This window comes from Pan troglodytes, chromosome 9 (assembly GCF_028858775.2).
Source record: "Pan troglodytes isolate AG18354 chromosome 9, NHGRI_mPanTro3-v2.0_pri, whole genome shotgun sequence".
In the NCBI taxonomy this organism is placed as follows: domain Eukaryota; kingdom Metazoa; phylum Chordata; class Mammalia; order Primates; family Hominidae; genus Pan; species Pan troglodytes.
The window spans coordinates 105,148,776-105,166,120 of record NC_072407.2 but is presented as its reverse complement, the minus strand read 5'-3'; the positions used below and the strand labels follow the sequence as shown (position 1 = coordinate 105,166,120).

The 17,345-nt window shown below is 36.2% G+C and overlaps 1 protein-coding gene across 4 annotated transcripts in view; it reads right to left on the bottom strand.

Annotated features, from left to right (window-relative positions):
- The window catches only part of DYNC2H1 (dynein cytoplasmic 2 heavy chain 1), a 374,133-nt gene extending 364,336 nt beyond the window's left edge, over positions 1-9,797 (bottom strand). For all 4 annotated transcript variants that reach the window (XM_063784470.1, XM_063784471.1, XM_063784472.1 and 1 more), the window contains exons 1-6: positions 9,119-9,797; positions 5,182-5,352; positions 4,651-4,786; positions 3,597-3,715; positions 2,178-2,322; positions 1,077-1,309 (exon numbers count right to left, since the gene is read on the bottom strand). In XM_063784470.1, the coding sequence (XP_063640540.1) occupies positions 1,077-1,309; positions 2,178-2,322; positions 3,597-3,715; positions 4,651-4,786; positions 5,182-5,352; positions 9,119-9,313 (999 nt within the window). In that variant the 5' untranslated portion in view covers positions 9,314-9,797. The remainder of the gene's footprint in view (positions 1-1,076; positions 1,310-2,177; positions 2,323-3,596; positions 3,716-4,650; positions 4,787-5,181; positions 5,353-9,118) is intronic.
- Positions 9,798-17,345: the final 7,548 nt, after the last annotated feature.

Here is a 17,345-nt window from a genome sequence, read left to right as displayed (position 1 = left end):
TGCTAAAAGCATTTTTTAAAAGTTGGAGAGCATTATAATAAATTTATCAGACTGATCATACCTGAACCCTCACAGATCAAACTTAACAGCACTAAAAATGGGAAAACCTGATACCACATACGTCCTGATATAGCAAGGTGAGAAATGCCATATGGCATAAAAAAAGGGGAAACTTTTAAATTAAAAATGTTTCAGGAGACCTATCAACCAAATACAATGGGTGCACCTTGTCTGCAACCTCATTCAAGTAAACCAACTATTTACAAATTTCTGAGAAAATCAGGATAAATACATGCTGGCTAGACATAAAATGATATTAAGAAATTATTGTCATTTTGTTGGCTGTGATAATGGCATTGTGGTTATGTTTTAAGGGTGGAAGTATACAATATCTCTGCTTTATAAATATTCCAGTTAAAAAAAAAAGGTTAAGAGAAAGGCAGGGAAGACAAAGATGAGAAAAGAACTGAAAAATATCAATGACTATTAAAATTGAATGGTGGATACATGGACATTCATTATACTATTTTACTTTTTAATATGTTTGAAATATTTCATTTTTAAAAAAAGTTTTGTTTTTTTTTTTAAAGTCTCTAATAAAGAACTATAGTTCTTCTAAGCAAGGCAGGAATGGTCAGTTTTGCAATCTTTAAGTAATCTCATTTTGCCTGTCCCTGTAAGCTGAATATATGTTCTTTACTGAAACTCATAACTTGTGTAAATTAAGCAATTGTTTCAAATATTTCCACTGAATACCACTTAAAAAGTTGTCCCAACTTAAAAACAATTGCAATAGCCAAAAGACCCCCTGAAAGCTTCCATACATGGTCAAGTGGGCTGATTATCTTTTTACAATAAAAAACAAAATATAAGCTCACAACTATCAAGTTGACCAGTCTCACACCAAATAAAAAGAAAGGATGTAGAAATTGGTCCAACAGAACTTTAATTCCTATTATCTCACAAAACTAATTTCCAGCAGATGTATAGTGCTTATTGATTATAAAATACATTTACAAACAAGTGAAGATACACTTTATATTTGAAGACAAAGATCTAGATAATCAAATTGATACCTCTTCAAGGCGTTTGCCAAGTTTGTCAAGTGTTTCTGGAAAATATTTTTCATTTTTCCATGGATGAGGAACATAGCGCTGCCACACCTGACCTGTTAGATGATTACAGACTATCACCCACTGTTCACAAATTGAAATACCAGCTTTCAGACTTTCTTTCACAAGATAATAAGGATCTTCCCACAGGTTCAAAGTTCCCAACTTTTTCTGAACAAACCTTCCAAATGAACCACCTAAAAAAACATAAAGCAAAGAGTTTAAGGGAAATAAATGTATTTTTATAGAATAATTATAAAATACATGCTTATGACAATATTTTTAAAATATACAAATTAGCCAACTAAGGATCTATGAAATACCACATGCATGTCCTTAGACTACCACTCTCAGTAACAAATATTTTTAAAATCACACATACATATTGCTTTGCATTTTTGCATCTTTCAATTTTCAATATACCATTACACCTTTTAAGTATAGAAATATATATGCAGCACACCAACGTGGCACATGTATATATATGTAACAAACCTGCACGTTGTGCACATGTACCCTAGAACTTAAAGTATAATAAAAATATATATATATTAAAAAAATATATATATATATACAATTTCCTCAAGGCTGCAGAGCATACTGTATGGATACTGCATTATGTAAACAATCCCTAATTGCTATTTACTTCTGCTCATCACAAACAATGCTGCAATAAATATATTTGTACATATAACTTTATGTACTTATCTGACATTTCCTTATAAAATAATGACAAGGGTATTTTCTAGGTCAAAATATTTAATATTAACAAATAAGCCTATATATTTTAAATAATTTTTCAGTTTATTTCAAAATAGCCTAAATATATATATAAATACTAAAAATCTATGTAAATTTGGTTATATCAATGGTTCAAAGAATTTGACACATATGATTTATACCACCCAACTATATACAAATATCTATTTAAATAATGCTACATGATTTGCTTTAAGAGTTACAGTATTACATAAAGGAGCATTTTAAGTAAGGACTTAAAGGATAAAAAGATAACAAAATAAGACAGGTTTTCAAAATTCCAAAAGTTCATTTTTTTACTAGTACCTATGATGTCTAAGAGATGCAACATTCGTGACTCAGGATACTGATCATGTTCTGTTTGTCTCCACACATCATCTACAACATCCTGAGTAGTCTCCACCAAGTCAACAACTTCTAGTAAGGATAGACTGTCCAAGTTATAAAACTCCTAGAAAAAAATGCATTAATTTTTAAACATAATTATATTTGTACCTTGGGTAATATAATCAAAATGTTCCCAGGCCTTTTCAACTGCCACAACTCTAATATTTGCCATATTATTTTCTCCTCCTTTTTCTAACAGCTTATAACTACTTCCATATGCAAATACCCTATAATTTCCCCCCAAACATCAATGTCATGAAAAGACAGAATATAAAAATTGTAAGTCTACTCATTCATTTACACAATTGGCCTAATTTTCTTTAAATTTTGATTTTTTTAAAATTTACCCAGTAAAGGTGATCTCAACTCCACATATACACTACCCACTGTAGTTTGCATGTCTTTATTCATTCATTATTAATTCATAATATTATGTTTAAGAATAACACAACCACAGTCCAGATTTGTCATGCTATATTTCATCATTGTTACCAAAAAAAGCTTAAAACCATTTAAAACAGTCTATTAAAATATTATTGAAATAATAGTGGAAATGAGTAGAAAATTAATATATATTTGTTTTGAAAAGAGTAGACTTTTTATGTTCATACTTAAAATGGTCACTCAATTTCAATGTAGACACATAAAGGAATAATCAGTTAAATAAGCATAAAACTAAAACTTTTAATATTTCAGATTACTTCAAAATGCTAATTTGAACAAAGTGAACACCCATTCAAAAGAACGTATTACCTGTGCATGGATAAACCTGTTATATTTGTTTTTCACTATATACCTGCAGAAAAGTAATTTTGGGGTTTTTTTTGTTTTTTGTTTTTTTCTTGAGATGGAGTCTCGCACTCTTGCCCAGGCTGGAGTGCAATGGCACGATCTCCGCTCACTGCAACCTCCACCTCTCAGGTTCAGGTGATTATCCTGCCTCAGCCTCCCGAGTAGGTGCTCACCACCATGCCCAGCTAATTTTTGTACTTTTAGTAGAGACGAGGTTTCACCGTGTTGGCCAGGCTGGTCTTGAACTCCTGACCTCAAGTGATCCACCCACCTCGGCCTCCCAAAGTGCTGGGATTACAGGTGTGAGCCACCATGCCCAGGCGTAATTTTGTTTTTGAGAAAAATATTTTATAGAGATTAGAATTTAAGTTTTGGATTTCTCAATTCATTTTACATATACAACTTAAAGTTTTCTCCATATAAAGAATCTATTTTGTTCACAATCATCAAGTAGACTTTAAAACAGAAGAGAGAGAGGCTGTAAAAATTGAATCCCAAAGTACTTTTATAAGAAGCCCAATATATAACCATTTATGAATCACATACTCTTGCAATTGTTTCAAATAATTCTTTAAAATAATTGGCTCTTTCTTTACTAATCTGTTTATTTCCACGGTGAGCTTGTTCTATCCAAAACTGGAACTCATCGCTTGGTGTAAGGATACCTATAAAAGTCAAGAGGGGAAAAAAATGGTATAGAATATCAGAGAAAAAAAATGAATACAAAACAGCAGAGCAGCAAAATATTTGAGTCATCTAACACATATGCTCCTAGCTGAGGTCAAATAGGTGACACTTCCTTATTGTTTCCTATTTCATACTATAAACAAAGTGTCCTTCCTGAAGTCTACTTAGTGCCACATTTTTCAGATCTGTGTGCTTTTTGTTAGTGATTCGCTGTTTAAAATGGCCCCCAAAAAAGTGCTAAATTGCTGTCTAGTGTTCCAAAGCACAAGAAGGTTGTTATGTACCTTACCGAAAAAATACATATGCTAGATAAACTTCATTCAGGCATGAGTTACAGTGCTGTTAGCCATGAAGTCAATGTTAATGAATCAACAATATACACAAATTAAAGTGTCTTTAAACAGAAAAAAAATAATAAGGTTATGTATTGATCAGTTGATGAGATGTTATGACCAGGGGCTCAAAGGAACCTAATCCTGTATTGCTCCTAGGAACAAAGGTTCAATATTCACTAATTCAGTGTTTACAGTGTTTACAGTGACTTTATAGAACACAACTACTGCCTCGGCACTTTGGGAGGCCTAGTAGTGAGGATCCCTTGAGGCCAGTAGTTTGACACCAGCCTGGGCAATAGAGCAAGACCCCATCTCTACAAGAACTAAAATAAATCAGCCAGCGGATAGTGGTATGCACCTGTAGTTCTAGCTACTCTGGAGGCTCAAGCTAGATTGCACATTATTAACAATTATATTTTCCTCTTCTCTACATCCACATAAATCTACTCATTTTTTAAAACCTATGCTCAGAGAAATTCCAAAAGTATTTGAAGAAATCTATGAAGAAATATGTTCATTTACTAATGTACTAATGAGACAATCATTTTGTACTCTTTTATTAAGCTATGGTTGTATACCTCGTGTGTCATCTTCCTTAAATTTCAATTTTGTTAAGTTAGTGTCTGATCTTCGTAGAACTATACCCAACCCAGCTTCTAGTTCACTCAAAAGATTCTGAAGTTTGGGATCAAAGTTTCTGCTCCATTCCTGATCCTAAATAAAAACAGACAAGAGCAACCAAGATTGATCAAAATTTTGCTAATCAAATTGGCTTCCCAAAACACTGTCCAAAACCCCATTTTTCTTAAAGCCTGCCGCTACCTCCACTTCATAAGAAGAATAAAAAGTCCTCTCAACAGTTAAAACTATGAAAAGCATTTAATGTAGAAATGTTGAGTTGATGTGGATTGCATTTTATACCTTTCTCCAATTTCTCTATTTTTTACCACAACTTACATTAAAATTTAAGTTAAAAAAAGTTAAGAAAAGATATTTTAATTAAAATTAAAACGCTACTAACATTAACAGTAAAAAATAGATATTTATGTTTATATGAAAACATTTATCCAAATACCTCAGTTAAAAAAAATGACAGCTTCTTTTCTCACCTTTAACAACATTGGTGCGAATACTTGCCGTACTGCTTGGTAAAGAGAACTAATAGGTGACTCTAACATAGATGAAACAAGAATGTTATCATGTAGATTCTCATCAGTAATTACTTCAGGTCGCAGCTTGAAAAACACCAGCACTTTATCTTTTGTGTCACCAAACTCAATCTAAAGTGATAAATGATTTTTAATGTTATCTTCATAAAATTTAATATTTGAAAAAAATGTAGACAAAGTTCTATCACTATAATTATACCTCTTGGAAAAAAATAGTTACTTTAAAAATAAATATATTAAAACCAATTTATCTCTTCTTTCCTTAAGAATACTTCAGTTTAAAAACTTATTCCCACTTACATTAGATCATAAAGTCACTTTGATAAGTTATTTATAAACATAAAACAATATATACGTTGTTGGCTGCTAACTATTCCATTCCAGTCAGATTCCATTCCAGCCAGATTCCATTCCAGCCAGAGTCCATTCTAGCCAGAATCAGTAATAGTACGGATGAAAGCTGTAGGCTCCAGGTACACAATGAGTAGTGTGCTTCTCTAGTAACCCAGAAAGTCTATAACAAAATGTAATTAATTACCCTCTTACTTAGAAAAAGCATTTTAAAAGGTGCTTTTAAAATTATACATGCACTCAAAACTACCAAAATGAACTTAAGTTGTCTATCTCCTGAAATTAACTTTATCTTAACTGAAAATTTTTCCTTAAAGAGTTAAGAGCATAAAACTTTGTTAAATTGTCATATAGCTAGATTATTTTAAATCGGAACCAGATGAACTCAATTGGAATTCACTACAGCAATCTTGTTTAAAGTAGGTCAGTTCATAGTAATGAGTTCATTAGTTGAGAAGTATACTAGTCAAAGGAAGTTTTTGCATTATACACACATTTTCAGTTATTCTCATTTCTTTTTTCAGGAAAAGAAGTCTACACATTAAAAAGCTTTCAAACAAGGTCACTGCTGTGTAGGAAGAACAGCTATGGGTCTCATGCCACTTATTTCTATCCAAATAATTACATTTTTGGCCACTGGAAAGGAGCTGAAACTTTGTTACTGCTCAAATGCTTATAATATTTCATGACACATGAAAAGTATATGAAATCCACATGTCAGTGTCCATAAATAAAGTTTTATTAGAACATAGCCATTCCCATTCAATTACATGTATTATTACAAAGTATTACATGTCTGCTTTCACACTACAAAGGCCAAGTTGTAGCTGCAATGGAGCCCCTTGTTGCCTGCAATATTATCTGACCCATTACAGAAAACTTTTTGCCAACCTCTGTCCTAAAGCATAAACCACAGCTCTCTCTTGCTTAAGATTACCAATAACTTCCTATTTCAATTTAAATGGTATACAATGTCCTAAATGATCAGCCTGTGCCTTATTCTCCTTTCCATCTACCACAATGTTCCTTCATACCATAAACTTCAGCAATCACTCTGGATTTTTTTTCTTGCCCCTGGAAACTAAGTTAAAACCCAGCTCAGAGCCTTGGTACTTACAGTTTCTTTTGCTTAGAACACTCTTCCCCCAGATTATGTCTGCCTGCAACTCATCATTCAAATCTCGCTTCAAAGATAACTAATCCAGAGAGGGATTATCTCCCACCCTATATATCTTTAGTTCCCCACGCCGCCCCATCACTACTATAACATTATTTTTATCTTAACGGCACTTATCAATACCCAAAATTATGTTACATATATCTGTAGCATGCGTTTAGCCTACCTTTGTCCATTCCAATGTTACTCCTTTAAGATACGGACTCTGTGTTCATGGCTTTGTCCCCAGTACAATAGGTAGTCAATAAATATTTGCTGACTTATTAACTTATTGAATCACGCTAACTATCAGGCAACTAAAGTACAACTGAAGACATAACAAAATATTTTCAAATATGACTAAAAACCTGTAGTGAAGTGTACAACTAAAAATAACAGATACATCGTTGGGCTTTGCTAGTAATAGCTTTAACTTAAAAAAAAAAAGTTCTACCTTCAACTTTCAAATACCCAAGCCAAGATACACTTTCACGAATCCAAACCCCTTTCCATCTTTCCTACTGCATTCTATCTGAACTTTCAGTGGCATTTACAACAGTGTGTCCTGATTTTATCATTTGCTGAGTATATGTCATCCTAAGCCACTGGAGTGAGTCTAGGAAAGGCAGAAAGCAGGGGGCTCTATCCTGAATTACGCTACCTATTGGAGAAAAAGAAAAGTTAACATTTAGGTTGTAAATTTTGTCCCTTACTTTCCTCAGCCATAAAATAAGAATAAGAATAGTTCCTATCTTAAAGTGTTGTTATCTCTATTAAATGAACGAATACATATAAAGTACTTAGAACAGTGCTTGACAGAGTCTAAAGTGAAAATAAATGTTAGCTATGATTATCCATCATTTTTATATCTTTGTAAACCCATCATGCCTGGCAAAGTGCCTTGCATGTACTGAGTTCAAAGTAAATGTTTATTAAATACAATCGAATTAAACCTAAGAATAAAGATAGTGAATGGGGCGAATGATTCAATCATCCTATAAAAATGCACTGAAGCCAGGCACGGTGGCACACGCCTGTAATCCCAGCACTTTGGGAGGCCAAGGCGGGTGGATCACCTGAGGTCAGGAGTTCGAGACCAGCCTGACCAACATGGTGAAACCCCGTTTCTACTAATTGCTAAAAATTAGCCGGGTGTGGTGGCACATGCCCTGTAATCCCAACTACTTGGGAGGCTGCGGCAGGAGAATTGCTTGAACCCAGGAGGCAGAGGTTGCAGTGAGCCAAGATTGTGCCATTGCACTCCAGCCTGGGCAATACGAGCGAACTGCGAACTGCGTCTAAAAAAAAAAAAAAAAGGCACTGAATGTTTTTGCTGAGTGTCAAAAACTCTGCTAGACCTAGGGATAAGGGTGAACACAAGAGGAAGAGGTTTAAAATATGTCTTTGTTTTATTAACGTAAATCTATTTACTGAGTCCCCTTTAATGTGTCAGGCAATTTTCTTCTGTGTTTTTCTTTTAGGCTTATATATATAAGCCCTGATTGCAAATGCAACCCATTTTTTAAGCAATCCTGCCAGTGGAGGGAGCAGTGCAATTAATAAATCAGTATATCACATGATGTACACCAAAAAAGAATTCAAACTTTATTTTGAAATATATCATTTCACAAAAATTTAAATTCCTAACTAATCTTTCCCTTGGGCAATGTTAAAATCAGAGCCTGATCCAAAAAAGATAGACTAGAATTTGCCTCCCCCACCAAAAAAAAAAACTCAAAAAGGGGAGAGAAAAAAATAAAAATAACTAAGTAAATGTTTTCTTTTTAGTTATAACGTATCTGCAGTCTTTCTTAAAAAGTAGAATATAGGCCGGGCGCGGTGGCTCATGCTTGTAATCCCAGCACTTTGGGAGGCCGGATCACTTGAGGTCAGGAGATGGAGACCCACATGGCCAACGTGGTGAAACCCCCGTCTCTACTGAAAATACAAAAATTAGCCAGGCGTGGTGGCGCGCGCCTGCTACTCGGGAGGCTGAGGCACGAGAATCGCTTGAACCCAGGAGGTGGAGGACGCAGTGAGCAGAGATCGCGCCACTACACTCCATCCAGCCTAAGCGACAGAACGAAACTCCGTATAAAAATTTAAAATAAAACACAATCTAATTGCTTCTATTCAGATGTATGGAAGGGAAACATGCTTCGGTCAGGTAGGATGCAAAGCTTGGAAACTACCTGCTTAAGCACGAGGCCAACGCATCTAAGCCAATAATGCAGGAGAAGTGGAGACAGCCTTGGGTTCCTGAAAAGGATCTGGTTGGTAAAGCTAAAGAGTGTGATCCGAAGTCCCTCTGGCTGGACCTGGGGACTTGAAGAGTGGTCAGGGGTCAGGCAGGAGTGCAAGGAACCGTACCGTGTTGGAAAAGGAGATTCCTGCGTCGGATCGCTGCACCCTGAGGAGCATCTGGTTGCCGTCATCCAAGAAGTTGTTGATTTCAAGACAGTTGCACAACAGTGGCTGATCCCAGAGTTCAGACATCAACCCGAAGTAATTCTGGGTAGTAGTGAAGATGAAGAGCTTCCGAACGTCCGCAGTCCCGTTCGCCATGATTGGAAGGGGTGGAGGGAAGTTGGGGGAAGGGGGAAGGAAGAAGAAACCAGTCCGGAGGGAAGTGAAGGGAAGAGAGGAGCTTTGCTCAAACCCGTAGCCCGACCGCGGGACCGCAGAGCTTCGCGGTTGCCAGGGGTAGTCGCTATGGCGACGGAGCACTACGGCGGCGTCGCTGGCGGCGCGCGGTGGACGTTGCCCTCTCGGGGCACGCGCACGCAAAGCTCGCGGAGGCTATCGACCGCCTCGGAGCTCTTCAGCGTCTCCCTGCGGTCATCGACTGTAAGGGGTTCGGACAAGTTTATGTTGGCTCTCAAACATGTCTTTTATTCTTCTTACTGATTTCTTATCACGCATAATCAGAAGAAAGACATCTAGCCTTCAAGTACAGCAGCGTGATCTAGATTTAGGAGAGCTGGGTTCCAGTGCTCGCTCTCCACGTGCACCTGGTAGCAAACCAGTCTGTCAGCGTCAAGGTACACATCTGTTAAGAAGGGGAAATACTATCTCACAACCAGGGGTGTAGTGCGGATTGTAAAAGATTACTATTTAAAAATCGCTTTTTAGAGAAGCTTATAAAGACTAGGAATTCAATACAATGTTAATTTACTTTCTCAGTCGCCCTCTGCTCCTTTCTGTGCTGCTGCATTTCCCAACATCGTTTTTTCTATTATTAATTTTAGAAAAATTTAACCAGCAATTTTTTATTGCAATCATTACCCGAGCACAACCATATTTGTAAAATAGCTAAAATGTAAAATGATACTTTTTAGTTTATTTTATAACAACTGCAACCAAATTCTGTGAAAATACAGATATGAAAACAGTCTTTGTCATTTTCTACTTCATGGCATTACTATAAACTACTAAATTGCTGGTCATTCATCCGAACATTCGTCAAACACTTTCTCAATTCAGTAATTCTCTTCTAAAAATATTTACTACATGCTATTAGGTTGGTGCAAACGTAATTGCGGTTTTTTGGCAAGAACTGTAATTACTTTTGCACCAATCTAACACAATTTGCCAAGTACCGAACTAGGCCCTGGGGACACAGTTCCTGCCCTCAGGAAGTTTTTGCTGTAGTCATTCATCACCTCAGCACTGGTTTGACCCAAGATCCTAGGGTACACAAACATATACAGATTTTTTTTTGTTTGCACTTAATAATCATAACCTCCCCTTAAAACTATACTATTTGAGAATTGGAAGGAGAGAGTCCTTTTATTTGCTGAGCAACTTAAGATTTTGGAGTGGGAACTTAAAAAAGCTGAACTGCTCTAAATTATAAAAGGAAATGAATGTAAATTCTCATGAAATATCCAAACAGTGAGAGATGGGAGTCTGGCCACTGGATGGGAAAACATCCAAACAGTGAGGTGGGATGCTGACCACTGGGTGAGGGAAAAAATCCTAACAGGAACCCAAGATGACTGTGTAGCTAATAAAAAGATTTTGAAAGCCAAAGTGACCACTATGGTTACAGAGTTTCCTGCTCTGCAATGAGCATTATCACTCTTACCAAGGTCTTCAGGAAAGTCTCCATTACCCACAAGTGCTCGGTCTGGTGAGTTGTTTTGGTGGAAATGTATGAAATGGCTGAATTGAGCTTCCATAACAATATGGTAAATAAAAAGGCAACACATGTAGGAAGATGAGTCTAGAAAGCAGATGAGATCATGAGTATGTGATCCTCCCAAGAATTTTTAGAACTCTTGAGGAAACTTAGGGCTTCCACAAACTATGAAATTGTGTTTGAATCAAGTTTAACACCGATCTCAAACATGGAAGCTCCCGTTGACATGTAAACCCCATGAAATAGAAGTTTTGTGTTTCCTTTTCACTACTATATACGAAAAATGAGGCACAGAGTGGGAAGAAAAGACAGATACGGACTTTATTCATTGTATCAAGCATACAATAAAGAAGAAAGAACCTCACAGATTAAATAACTTACACAAAAACACAGAGATGGTAAGTGGTAGAACCAAGATTCCTACCAAAATCCAATTCTGAGCCAATCTCTATATACCATATCACAGTGTTAGCCAGATATCCGCCAAAATCTATTTTTCCCTTCCATAGCTAAGAAGTGGCTACCATCCAGGTGCGGTCATGTGACTAATTCTCACCAATAAAATGTGAGAAGAAGTAATGTGTGCGTCTTCACGGCAAAGTTTTAAAGAAGTGAGAATACCTTTACCTTTTGCCAGCTGGTTGCAGATAACAATAAAGCAACAGGGATGGCAAAACTTTCCAAGAGTAGGACCCTAGGATCCTGAATCACAGAGTGGAATAATGTCTGCAGTTGTTAAATAAGCAAGAAATAACCTTTGTTGTGTTTGAGGCATTGTACATTAAACTGTGTGGGCTATTTTTATGGCAATTTAGGCTACTCTAACCAAAAGAGTAATTGATATCCAAAGGTAGGGCTTTGGAAGGTGATGAGGTCTTGAGGATGGAGCCCTCATGAATCAGATTAGTGCCCCTGTAAAAGAGGACCCATAGAGCTTGTTCACCCCTTCCATTATATGAGGACATATAGAAGGCATCACCTAGGAGGAACAGGCTCCCACCAGATACCAAATCTGCTGTTGCTTTGATCTTGGATTTCCCAGCCTCCATAACTGTGAGCAATAAGTTTCTATTATTTACAAATTACCCAGTCCAAGATATTTTATTATAGCAGCCCAAACAAACAAAGATGATTCTCTACACTGAAATCTGATATTTACCTCAAATACTTAAATATATTTACCTTTACACATTTTTATGACTCTTTGTGGAATAAAAGGAATTCTATTTCTTCTGACTCTCTTTCTAAATCAGTCAGTAATTGCTAACTGTTCCTTCTGGGTCTAGCAGGGAGCCAATTCTTCCTGCAGTCAATTGCACTGAAAATATACAGGGAAAGAGGAAGGAGATATGTAAGCAAGGGTGTTAATCTTCATTGGTTTCTAACATGTAGCTGAAGATATTTCTTATATCTGCACTCTTGTCACCCCCTCCCCCAATGATGTCCTATGATGTTATCATTGAAGAAGTGGGAGAATACCCAGAAATGTGATAATGTGGGCATGATTTTCACCTGTCTCCTCTAACAAGAGAACCAGAAACAGTCATTAGAAGATAACAAAATCAAGGGGTAGCATTCCTTCTTGCAAATAATATTTCTGTGTTTCATTATGAGAACATCCAGACAGTATATTTAAATAGTTTAAATCTTAACTTTTCTATCAGATAATAAATATCATTTATTTGAATGTTAGTGCTTCATTATGTTTTAAAAATTACATATCAAAGTCACTTTTAAATACATTTAAATATTAATAGCAAGGATTGCAGGAAATACAGCAAAGACTGTATTCTAACTGTTATTAAAACTGTTATCTTTTAAAATAAAAAGAATACCAGTCTTGGGAGGAATATATATATATATTCTTAAAAGTATAGCTTTGTCATGCTGTACAAGTACTTTTTAGTAAAAATTGTTTCTAGTTCTTGAGCTGTGGTTATAGTTACCTTATGTAAGAATTCTCTTAAGTAGTCACATTGCTTTTTGACCATACATCTTACTGGTATTGAGGGAAAAGAGAACATGTGAAAAAGTAGATACTGGCTCCCAAAGTTTCTGCACATCACTTCCATTTACATTTCATTGGCCAAGCAAACCACATGGTCACATCTTACTGCAAGTGGGCAGGTAAGTGAAACCATACCTTGTACACAAAAGGTGAGTTATAGAATATTTGAGAGTAACCCTAGTAACTACCACACTTTCTAATGTTTTTCTTTTTCTTTTTTTTTTTTTTTTTTTTGAGACGGAGTCTCACTCTGTCCCCCAGGCTGGAGTGCAGTGGCACGATCTTGACTCACCACAACCTCCACCTCCCGGGTTCAAGTGATTCTCCTGCCTCAGCCTCCTGAGTAGCTGGGATTACAGGCACCTGCCACCACACCCAGCTAATTTTTTTTTTTTTTTTTGTATTTTTAGTAGAGAATACACCAGTTTCACCATGTTGGCCAGGCTGGTCTTGAACTCCTGACCTCAAATGATCTGCCTGCCTTGGCCTCCCAAAGTGAAGAGATTATAGGCATGAGCCACCGTGCCTGGCCTAATGTTTTTCAAATTAACAAAAACAAATACTGCTTCACTAAGCTAAAGAAGCTGTGCTCTTTCTTTTTACTCTGCCACAGTAACCAATAGTGTTCTAGATAGTGGCTGCACTAATGACAAAGAACAGAGTCTCCAGCTGACCTTTAACAGGTAGTATGAACAAGCAAGAAAATTGTGTTGTCCTAAACAACTGAGCTTCTTTGGCTTCTTTGTTGCTCTGGCCTAATCTAACCCATCCAGACTTCTGCAGATAGGGCATGCACTTGGCTTCAGCCATGGTACCCACCTACCCCGTTGTCTTACACCCAGGCCATTTCACTAATTTACATGGTCTACCAGGCCCAAAAGGCTTGCTGGTTTGTAAAGCTGCTTTATGTAATGCTGTCTTAATGAAATTTGTTGCACTTATACCAGATTATGTGATAATTACTTGCCTGGTAAAGATATTGCTTTTAATTTTGCCATTCAGGATAAAAAAGTATGCTAGTAAAACTGTGTTAAGGCCCTTAATATAAACAATTTCAAATCACATTACTAGTTAATCTTTTCCTCTATGATGATGCTAGTTATACTTTTAGATGGTTTGAAGTTGCTTTCTTTACTGTGTGCATTATCTAGCTTATCTGTTATTTGCAGGAAGTAGTCTTGCCTGAATGTCCTTTAATGTCATTTAAAAAGAAATACATACCCACTGATGTAAATGCTGAAGGGAAAGCTTTTTACACCATGGCAACTATTAATAAAGATGTTCACATAAATTGTTATTTTGAGTCTTTCTTTCCATCTCCATTTTTATTTACATAAAATGATTGTTGAATAACATGCAATTAAATCAGAACTTTCTGCTTCACAGCCTGGCATCTTTTTGGATAGATTCTGTGATAAAATAACTCTCTGACATCACAGCTTGTTGCTATGAGAATAGAACATCAAAAATTAGGCAGTGTCAACCTACTCAGCTGGGTAGCTCAGGATAAATTTAAAGTAAAAGAGATCAGGTTACAATTCTCATTTTTCAAGCATTGGCTTGGCACCTTTAATCCCTAAAGATATCTAATCAAATACGAAATTTGAGATTTTACACCTTTAAGGAACACATTCACTGAAACTACTGGAAATTATTCCTATCCTGTGTCTAGTGTTCTTGTCAGGAATGGGCCTGTGAAGTCAATGAAGACACGTTTGGGGAAGTCCTTTGTCAGAGAAAAGAGAGGGATCTCTAAGGTATCCATGTGATGCAGTTGTTTCCATCAGGTTGAAATGTAGCTCCTGATGGTTCAGCAACCTACAAACTAAAAATTTAAGTTATTTGAGCTTCCTTCTGGGGAAACTCTGGGAGCTTGATAGTTGTTTTAAGGCTCAAAAAATCAGTGTTTTTTGGTCCAGGCACATAGTTTATTTAACAATAAAATTATTTTCCAAACTTAGTAGGCTTTCGAATGTATTTGCTTTTAGTTCCATATTCTAAATTCCATATTCTAGTTATTTCCTATATATTATTCCAAAGAATGATCTTTTTGCTTACTCATACCCAAGTCCCCCTCTCTCAACTTGATGGTTATCCTGAGGCTATATGAAACAATAGGTTTAAATGGCAAGGTTAAAACCCTTAGTCTGAGCTTTGCCCAAAGATTCTATCACTTTTATTAACTGAGAGATCTTTCAGTGCCTTTATCATTTACAACTTTTTTTCAGTCTTATCTCTCATTACTTAGAAACTAGGAGCAGTCAGCCTCTCTAAACCTGAGAGACCCTTGATCTCTAGGATTCCTTAGTATCCTTCTATTCTTTCTAGAAGATTAACCAGCTCTCATCAGAGCTCATATTTTTCTTGTAAATCTTGCTAAAGGCAGACAACTGTAGCCAATACACACTATCACTCTGCCCCTAGCTATTTTCCATAGAGTTAGATTCTTACTAGGTTAATGGTCTCCCTTCTACTTCTCATTGGGAAGTATCACTGAATATTTTAACAAGGCACGTTAAAAATCTCTAGATAATCAACCTACTAATCTGTTTCTTTGCTGCCTGTTGCATGACCACTAATTCTATACAACATATTTTAAGTTTCTGCATGCAGCATCTTCATTCTAAGCACCAACATCTATATTCATGTGGTAGTTGTTACTGTCATCTAACAAATGTTTCTGGCTTTCCTCTTTCTTGGCACTTCTCCGCTCTTTTTAAAGATAGGTATGATCTTATGACTTGCTTTGATCTCTGAAATCTATGTTGAAGTAATATATCACATATACACAAAAATACTAAACGCCAATATGATTTACCATAGTTCTTTCTCACTGTCATGGTAATCATGGAAGCATAAATCAAGACAGTGTTTTTATCAGTTTAGCTCCCTGAGTAGCTTGGATGGGTAGGGTTTTCTCAGTAACCTACCACGAACAAGAAATAAACTTTTGTTACGATAAGCATAGTGATATTTTAGTGTTTGTTACTGTAACATACCCTAGTCCTGACAGATACAATCAAGGTATGGCAAATGTTATTATAACAACCCCCAAATTTCAGTGGCTTAACATAAGAATTTTATTTCTCCTTCTTTTGACAATTCAATGTGGTACTTGGCAGGCAGTCTTCCATGTAATGATTCAGGAATCTAGACCTCTTCCATTTTGTAGCTCCACTATCCCCTAGGACTATGGAATTATCTCCTGGGTTATTTAAATCTGGTTGATTGACAGGTAAAGAGTGAAGTCTCATGCAGCAGATGTATATGGCAATTCCTGACTTCAAGGGTGGATAGGAAATGTTTTTGTTTTGTTTTGTTTTGTTTTGTTTTGTTTTGTTTTTGTCAGAGTCTTGCTCTGTCACCCAGGTTGGAGTGCAATGGTGCAATCTCAGCTCATTGCAACCTCCACCTCCCGGGTTCAAGTGAGGGAAATGTAATCTTTATTGTACCCTGGAATAGGAAAGAATGACTTTATCAACACATATCATTCTCTGACTAAGTGTGCTTTACAAATCTGGTGTTCCATTGAATGAACCTAGAGGTCAATCGGGCCTTGACTTGTTTTTAAAGTGTATGCAGGGCAGATTTTATGCACATGCAACTTGTGCAATGTCACAGGGCATCATGCTTAAAAAGTCCTCTCAGTTGGTTTGATGATGGGTCCTCACAGAGCACTACATAATTTTTTTAACAAGAGGCTCTGCATTTTCATTTTGTTCTGAGTCCCACAAATTATGCATCTGGTCCTAAGTATAGGTTGTATCAGAAGGATGTGCAGTGGAAGCCTTAACTGCATATGAAATGTGAAAGAGTTCAGTGAAGTTATCTAAGAATTCTCTAGTTGTTTAGCCTATAGAGAGATAATATCTTGAAAGAATTGTTATATTTTGTTCTATTTTTGTTTTCTCTATATTCTTGCTCATGATCATTATAGTCAGTGTCATTATCTAAAAGAAAATTATAAACTGTAAATCAGAAATGGAAAGAAATACAGTTGGCTTACTATTTACTTTAAAAACATACTCTTGAAATACCACAATATTTTTAAAAATGCTATTTAAACCAAAAACTGTTGATTCTCATAAGCTATGTTTTCTTTATAAACAAGAAGGCTTTTGCAAATTACAAGTTCAGGCCCTGAAAGAGGAAGATCACAGATGCTATGCCATAACAATTGAAGGTCATCTTGGCTAGAAATAGAGTTCAAAAGTTGGATAGGGCTTGAACTTGGAAGAGGTCTTTGTTGTGAAACTAGAGATGAGGGAATAGGCCTCTGAGGAACACATAATGAGGAGCAGCATCAGCATCAAGAGACACCAACACTATCACTGTCAGAGATGAGAGCAAGGTGGGTGCCAAATAAATGTCCAACTCTTTGCAGACCATTAACTGCCTTTCTAAGAATAACTGCCTCTGCTGCAATCATGTGAACTGATCTTCTCTGT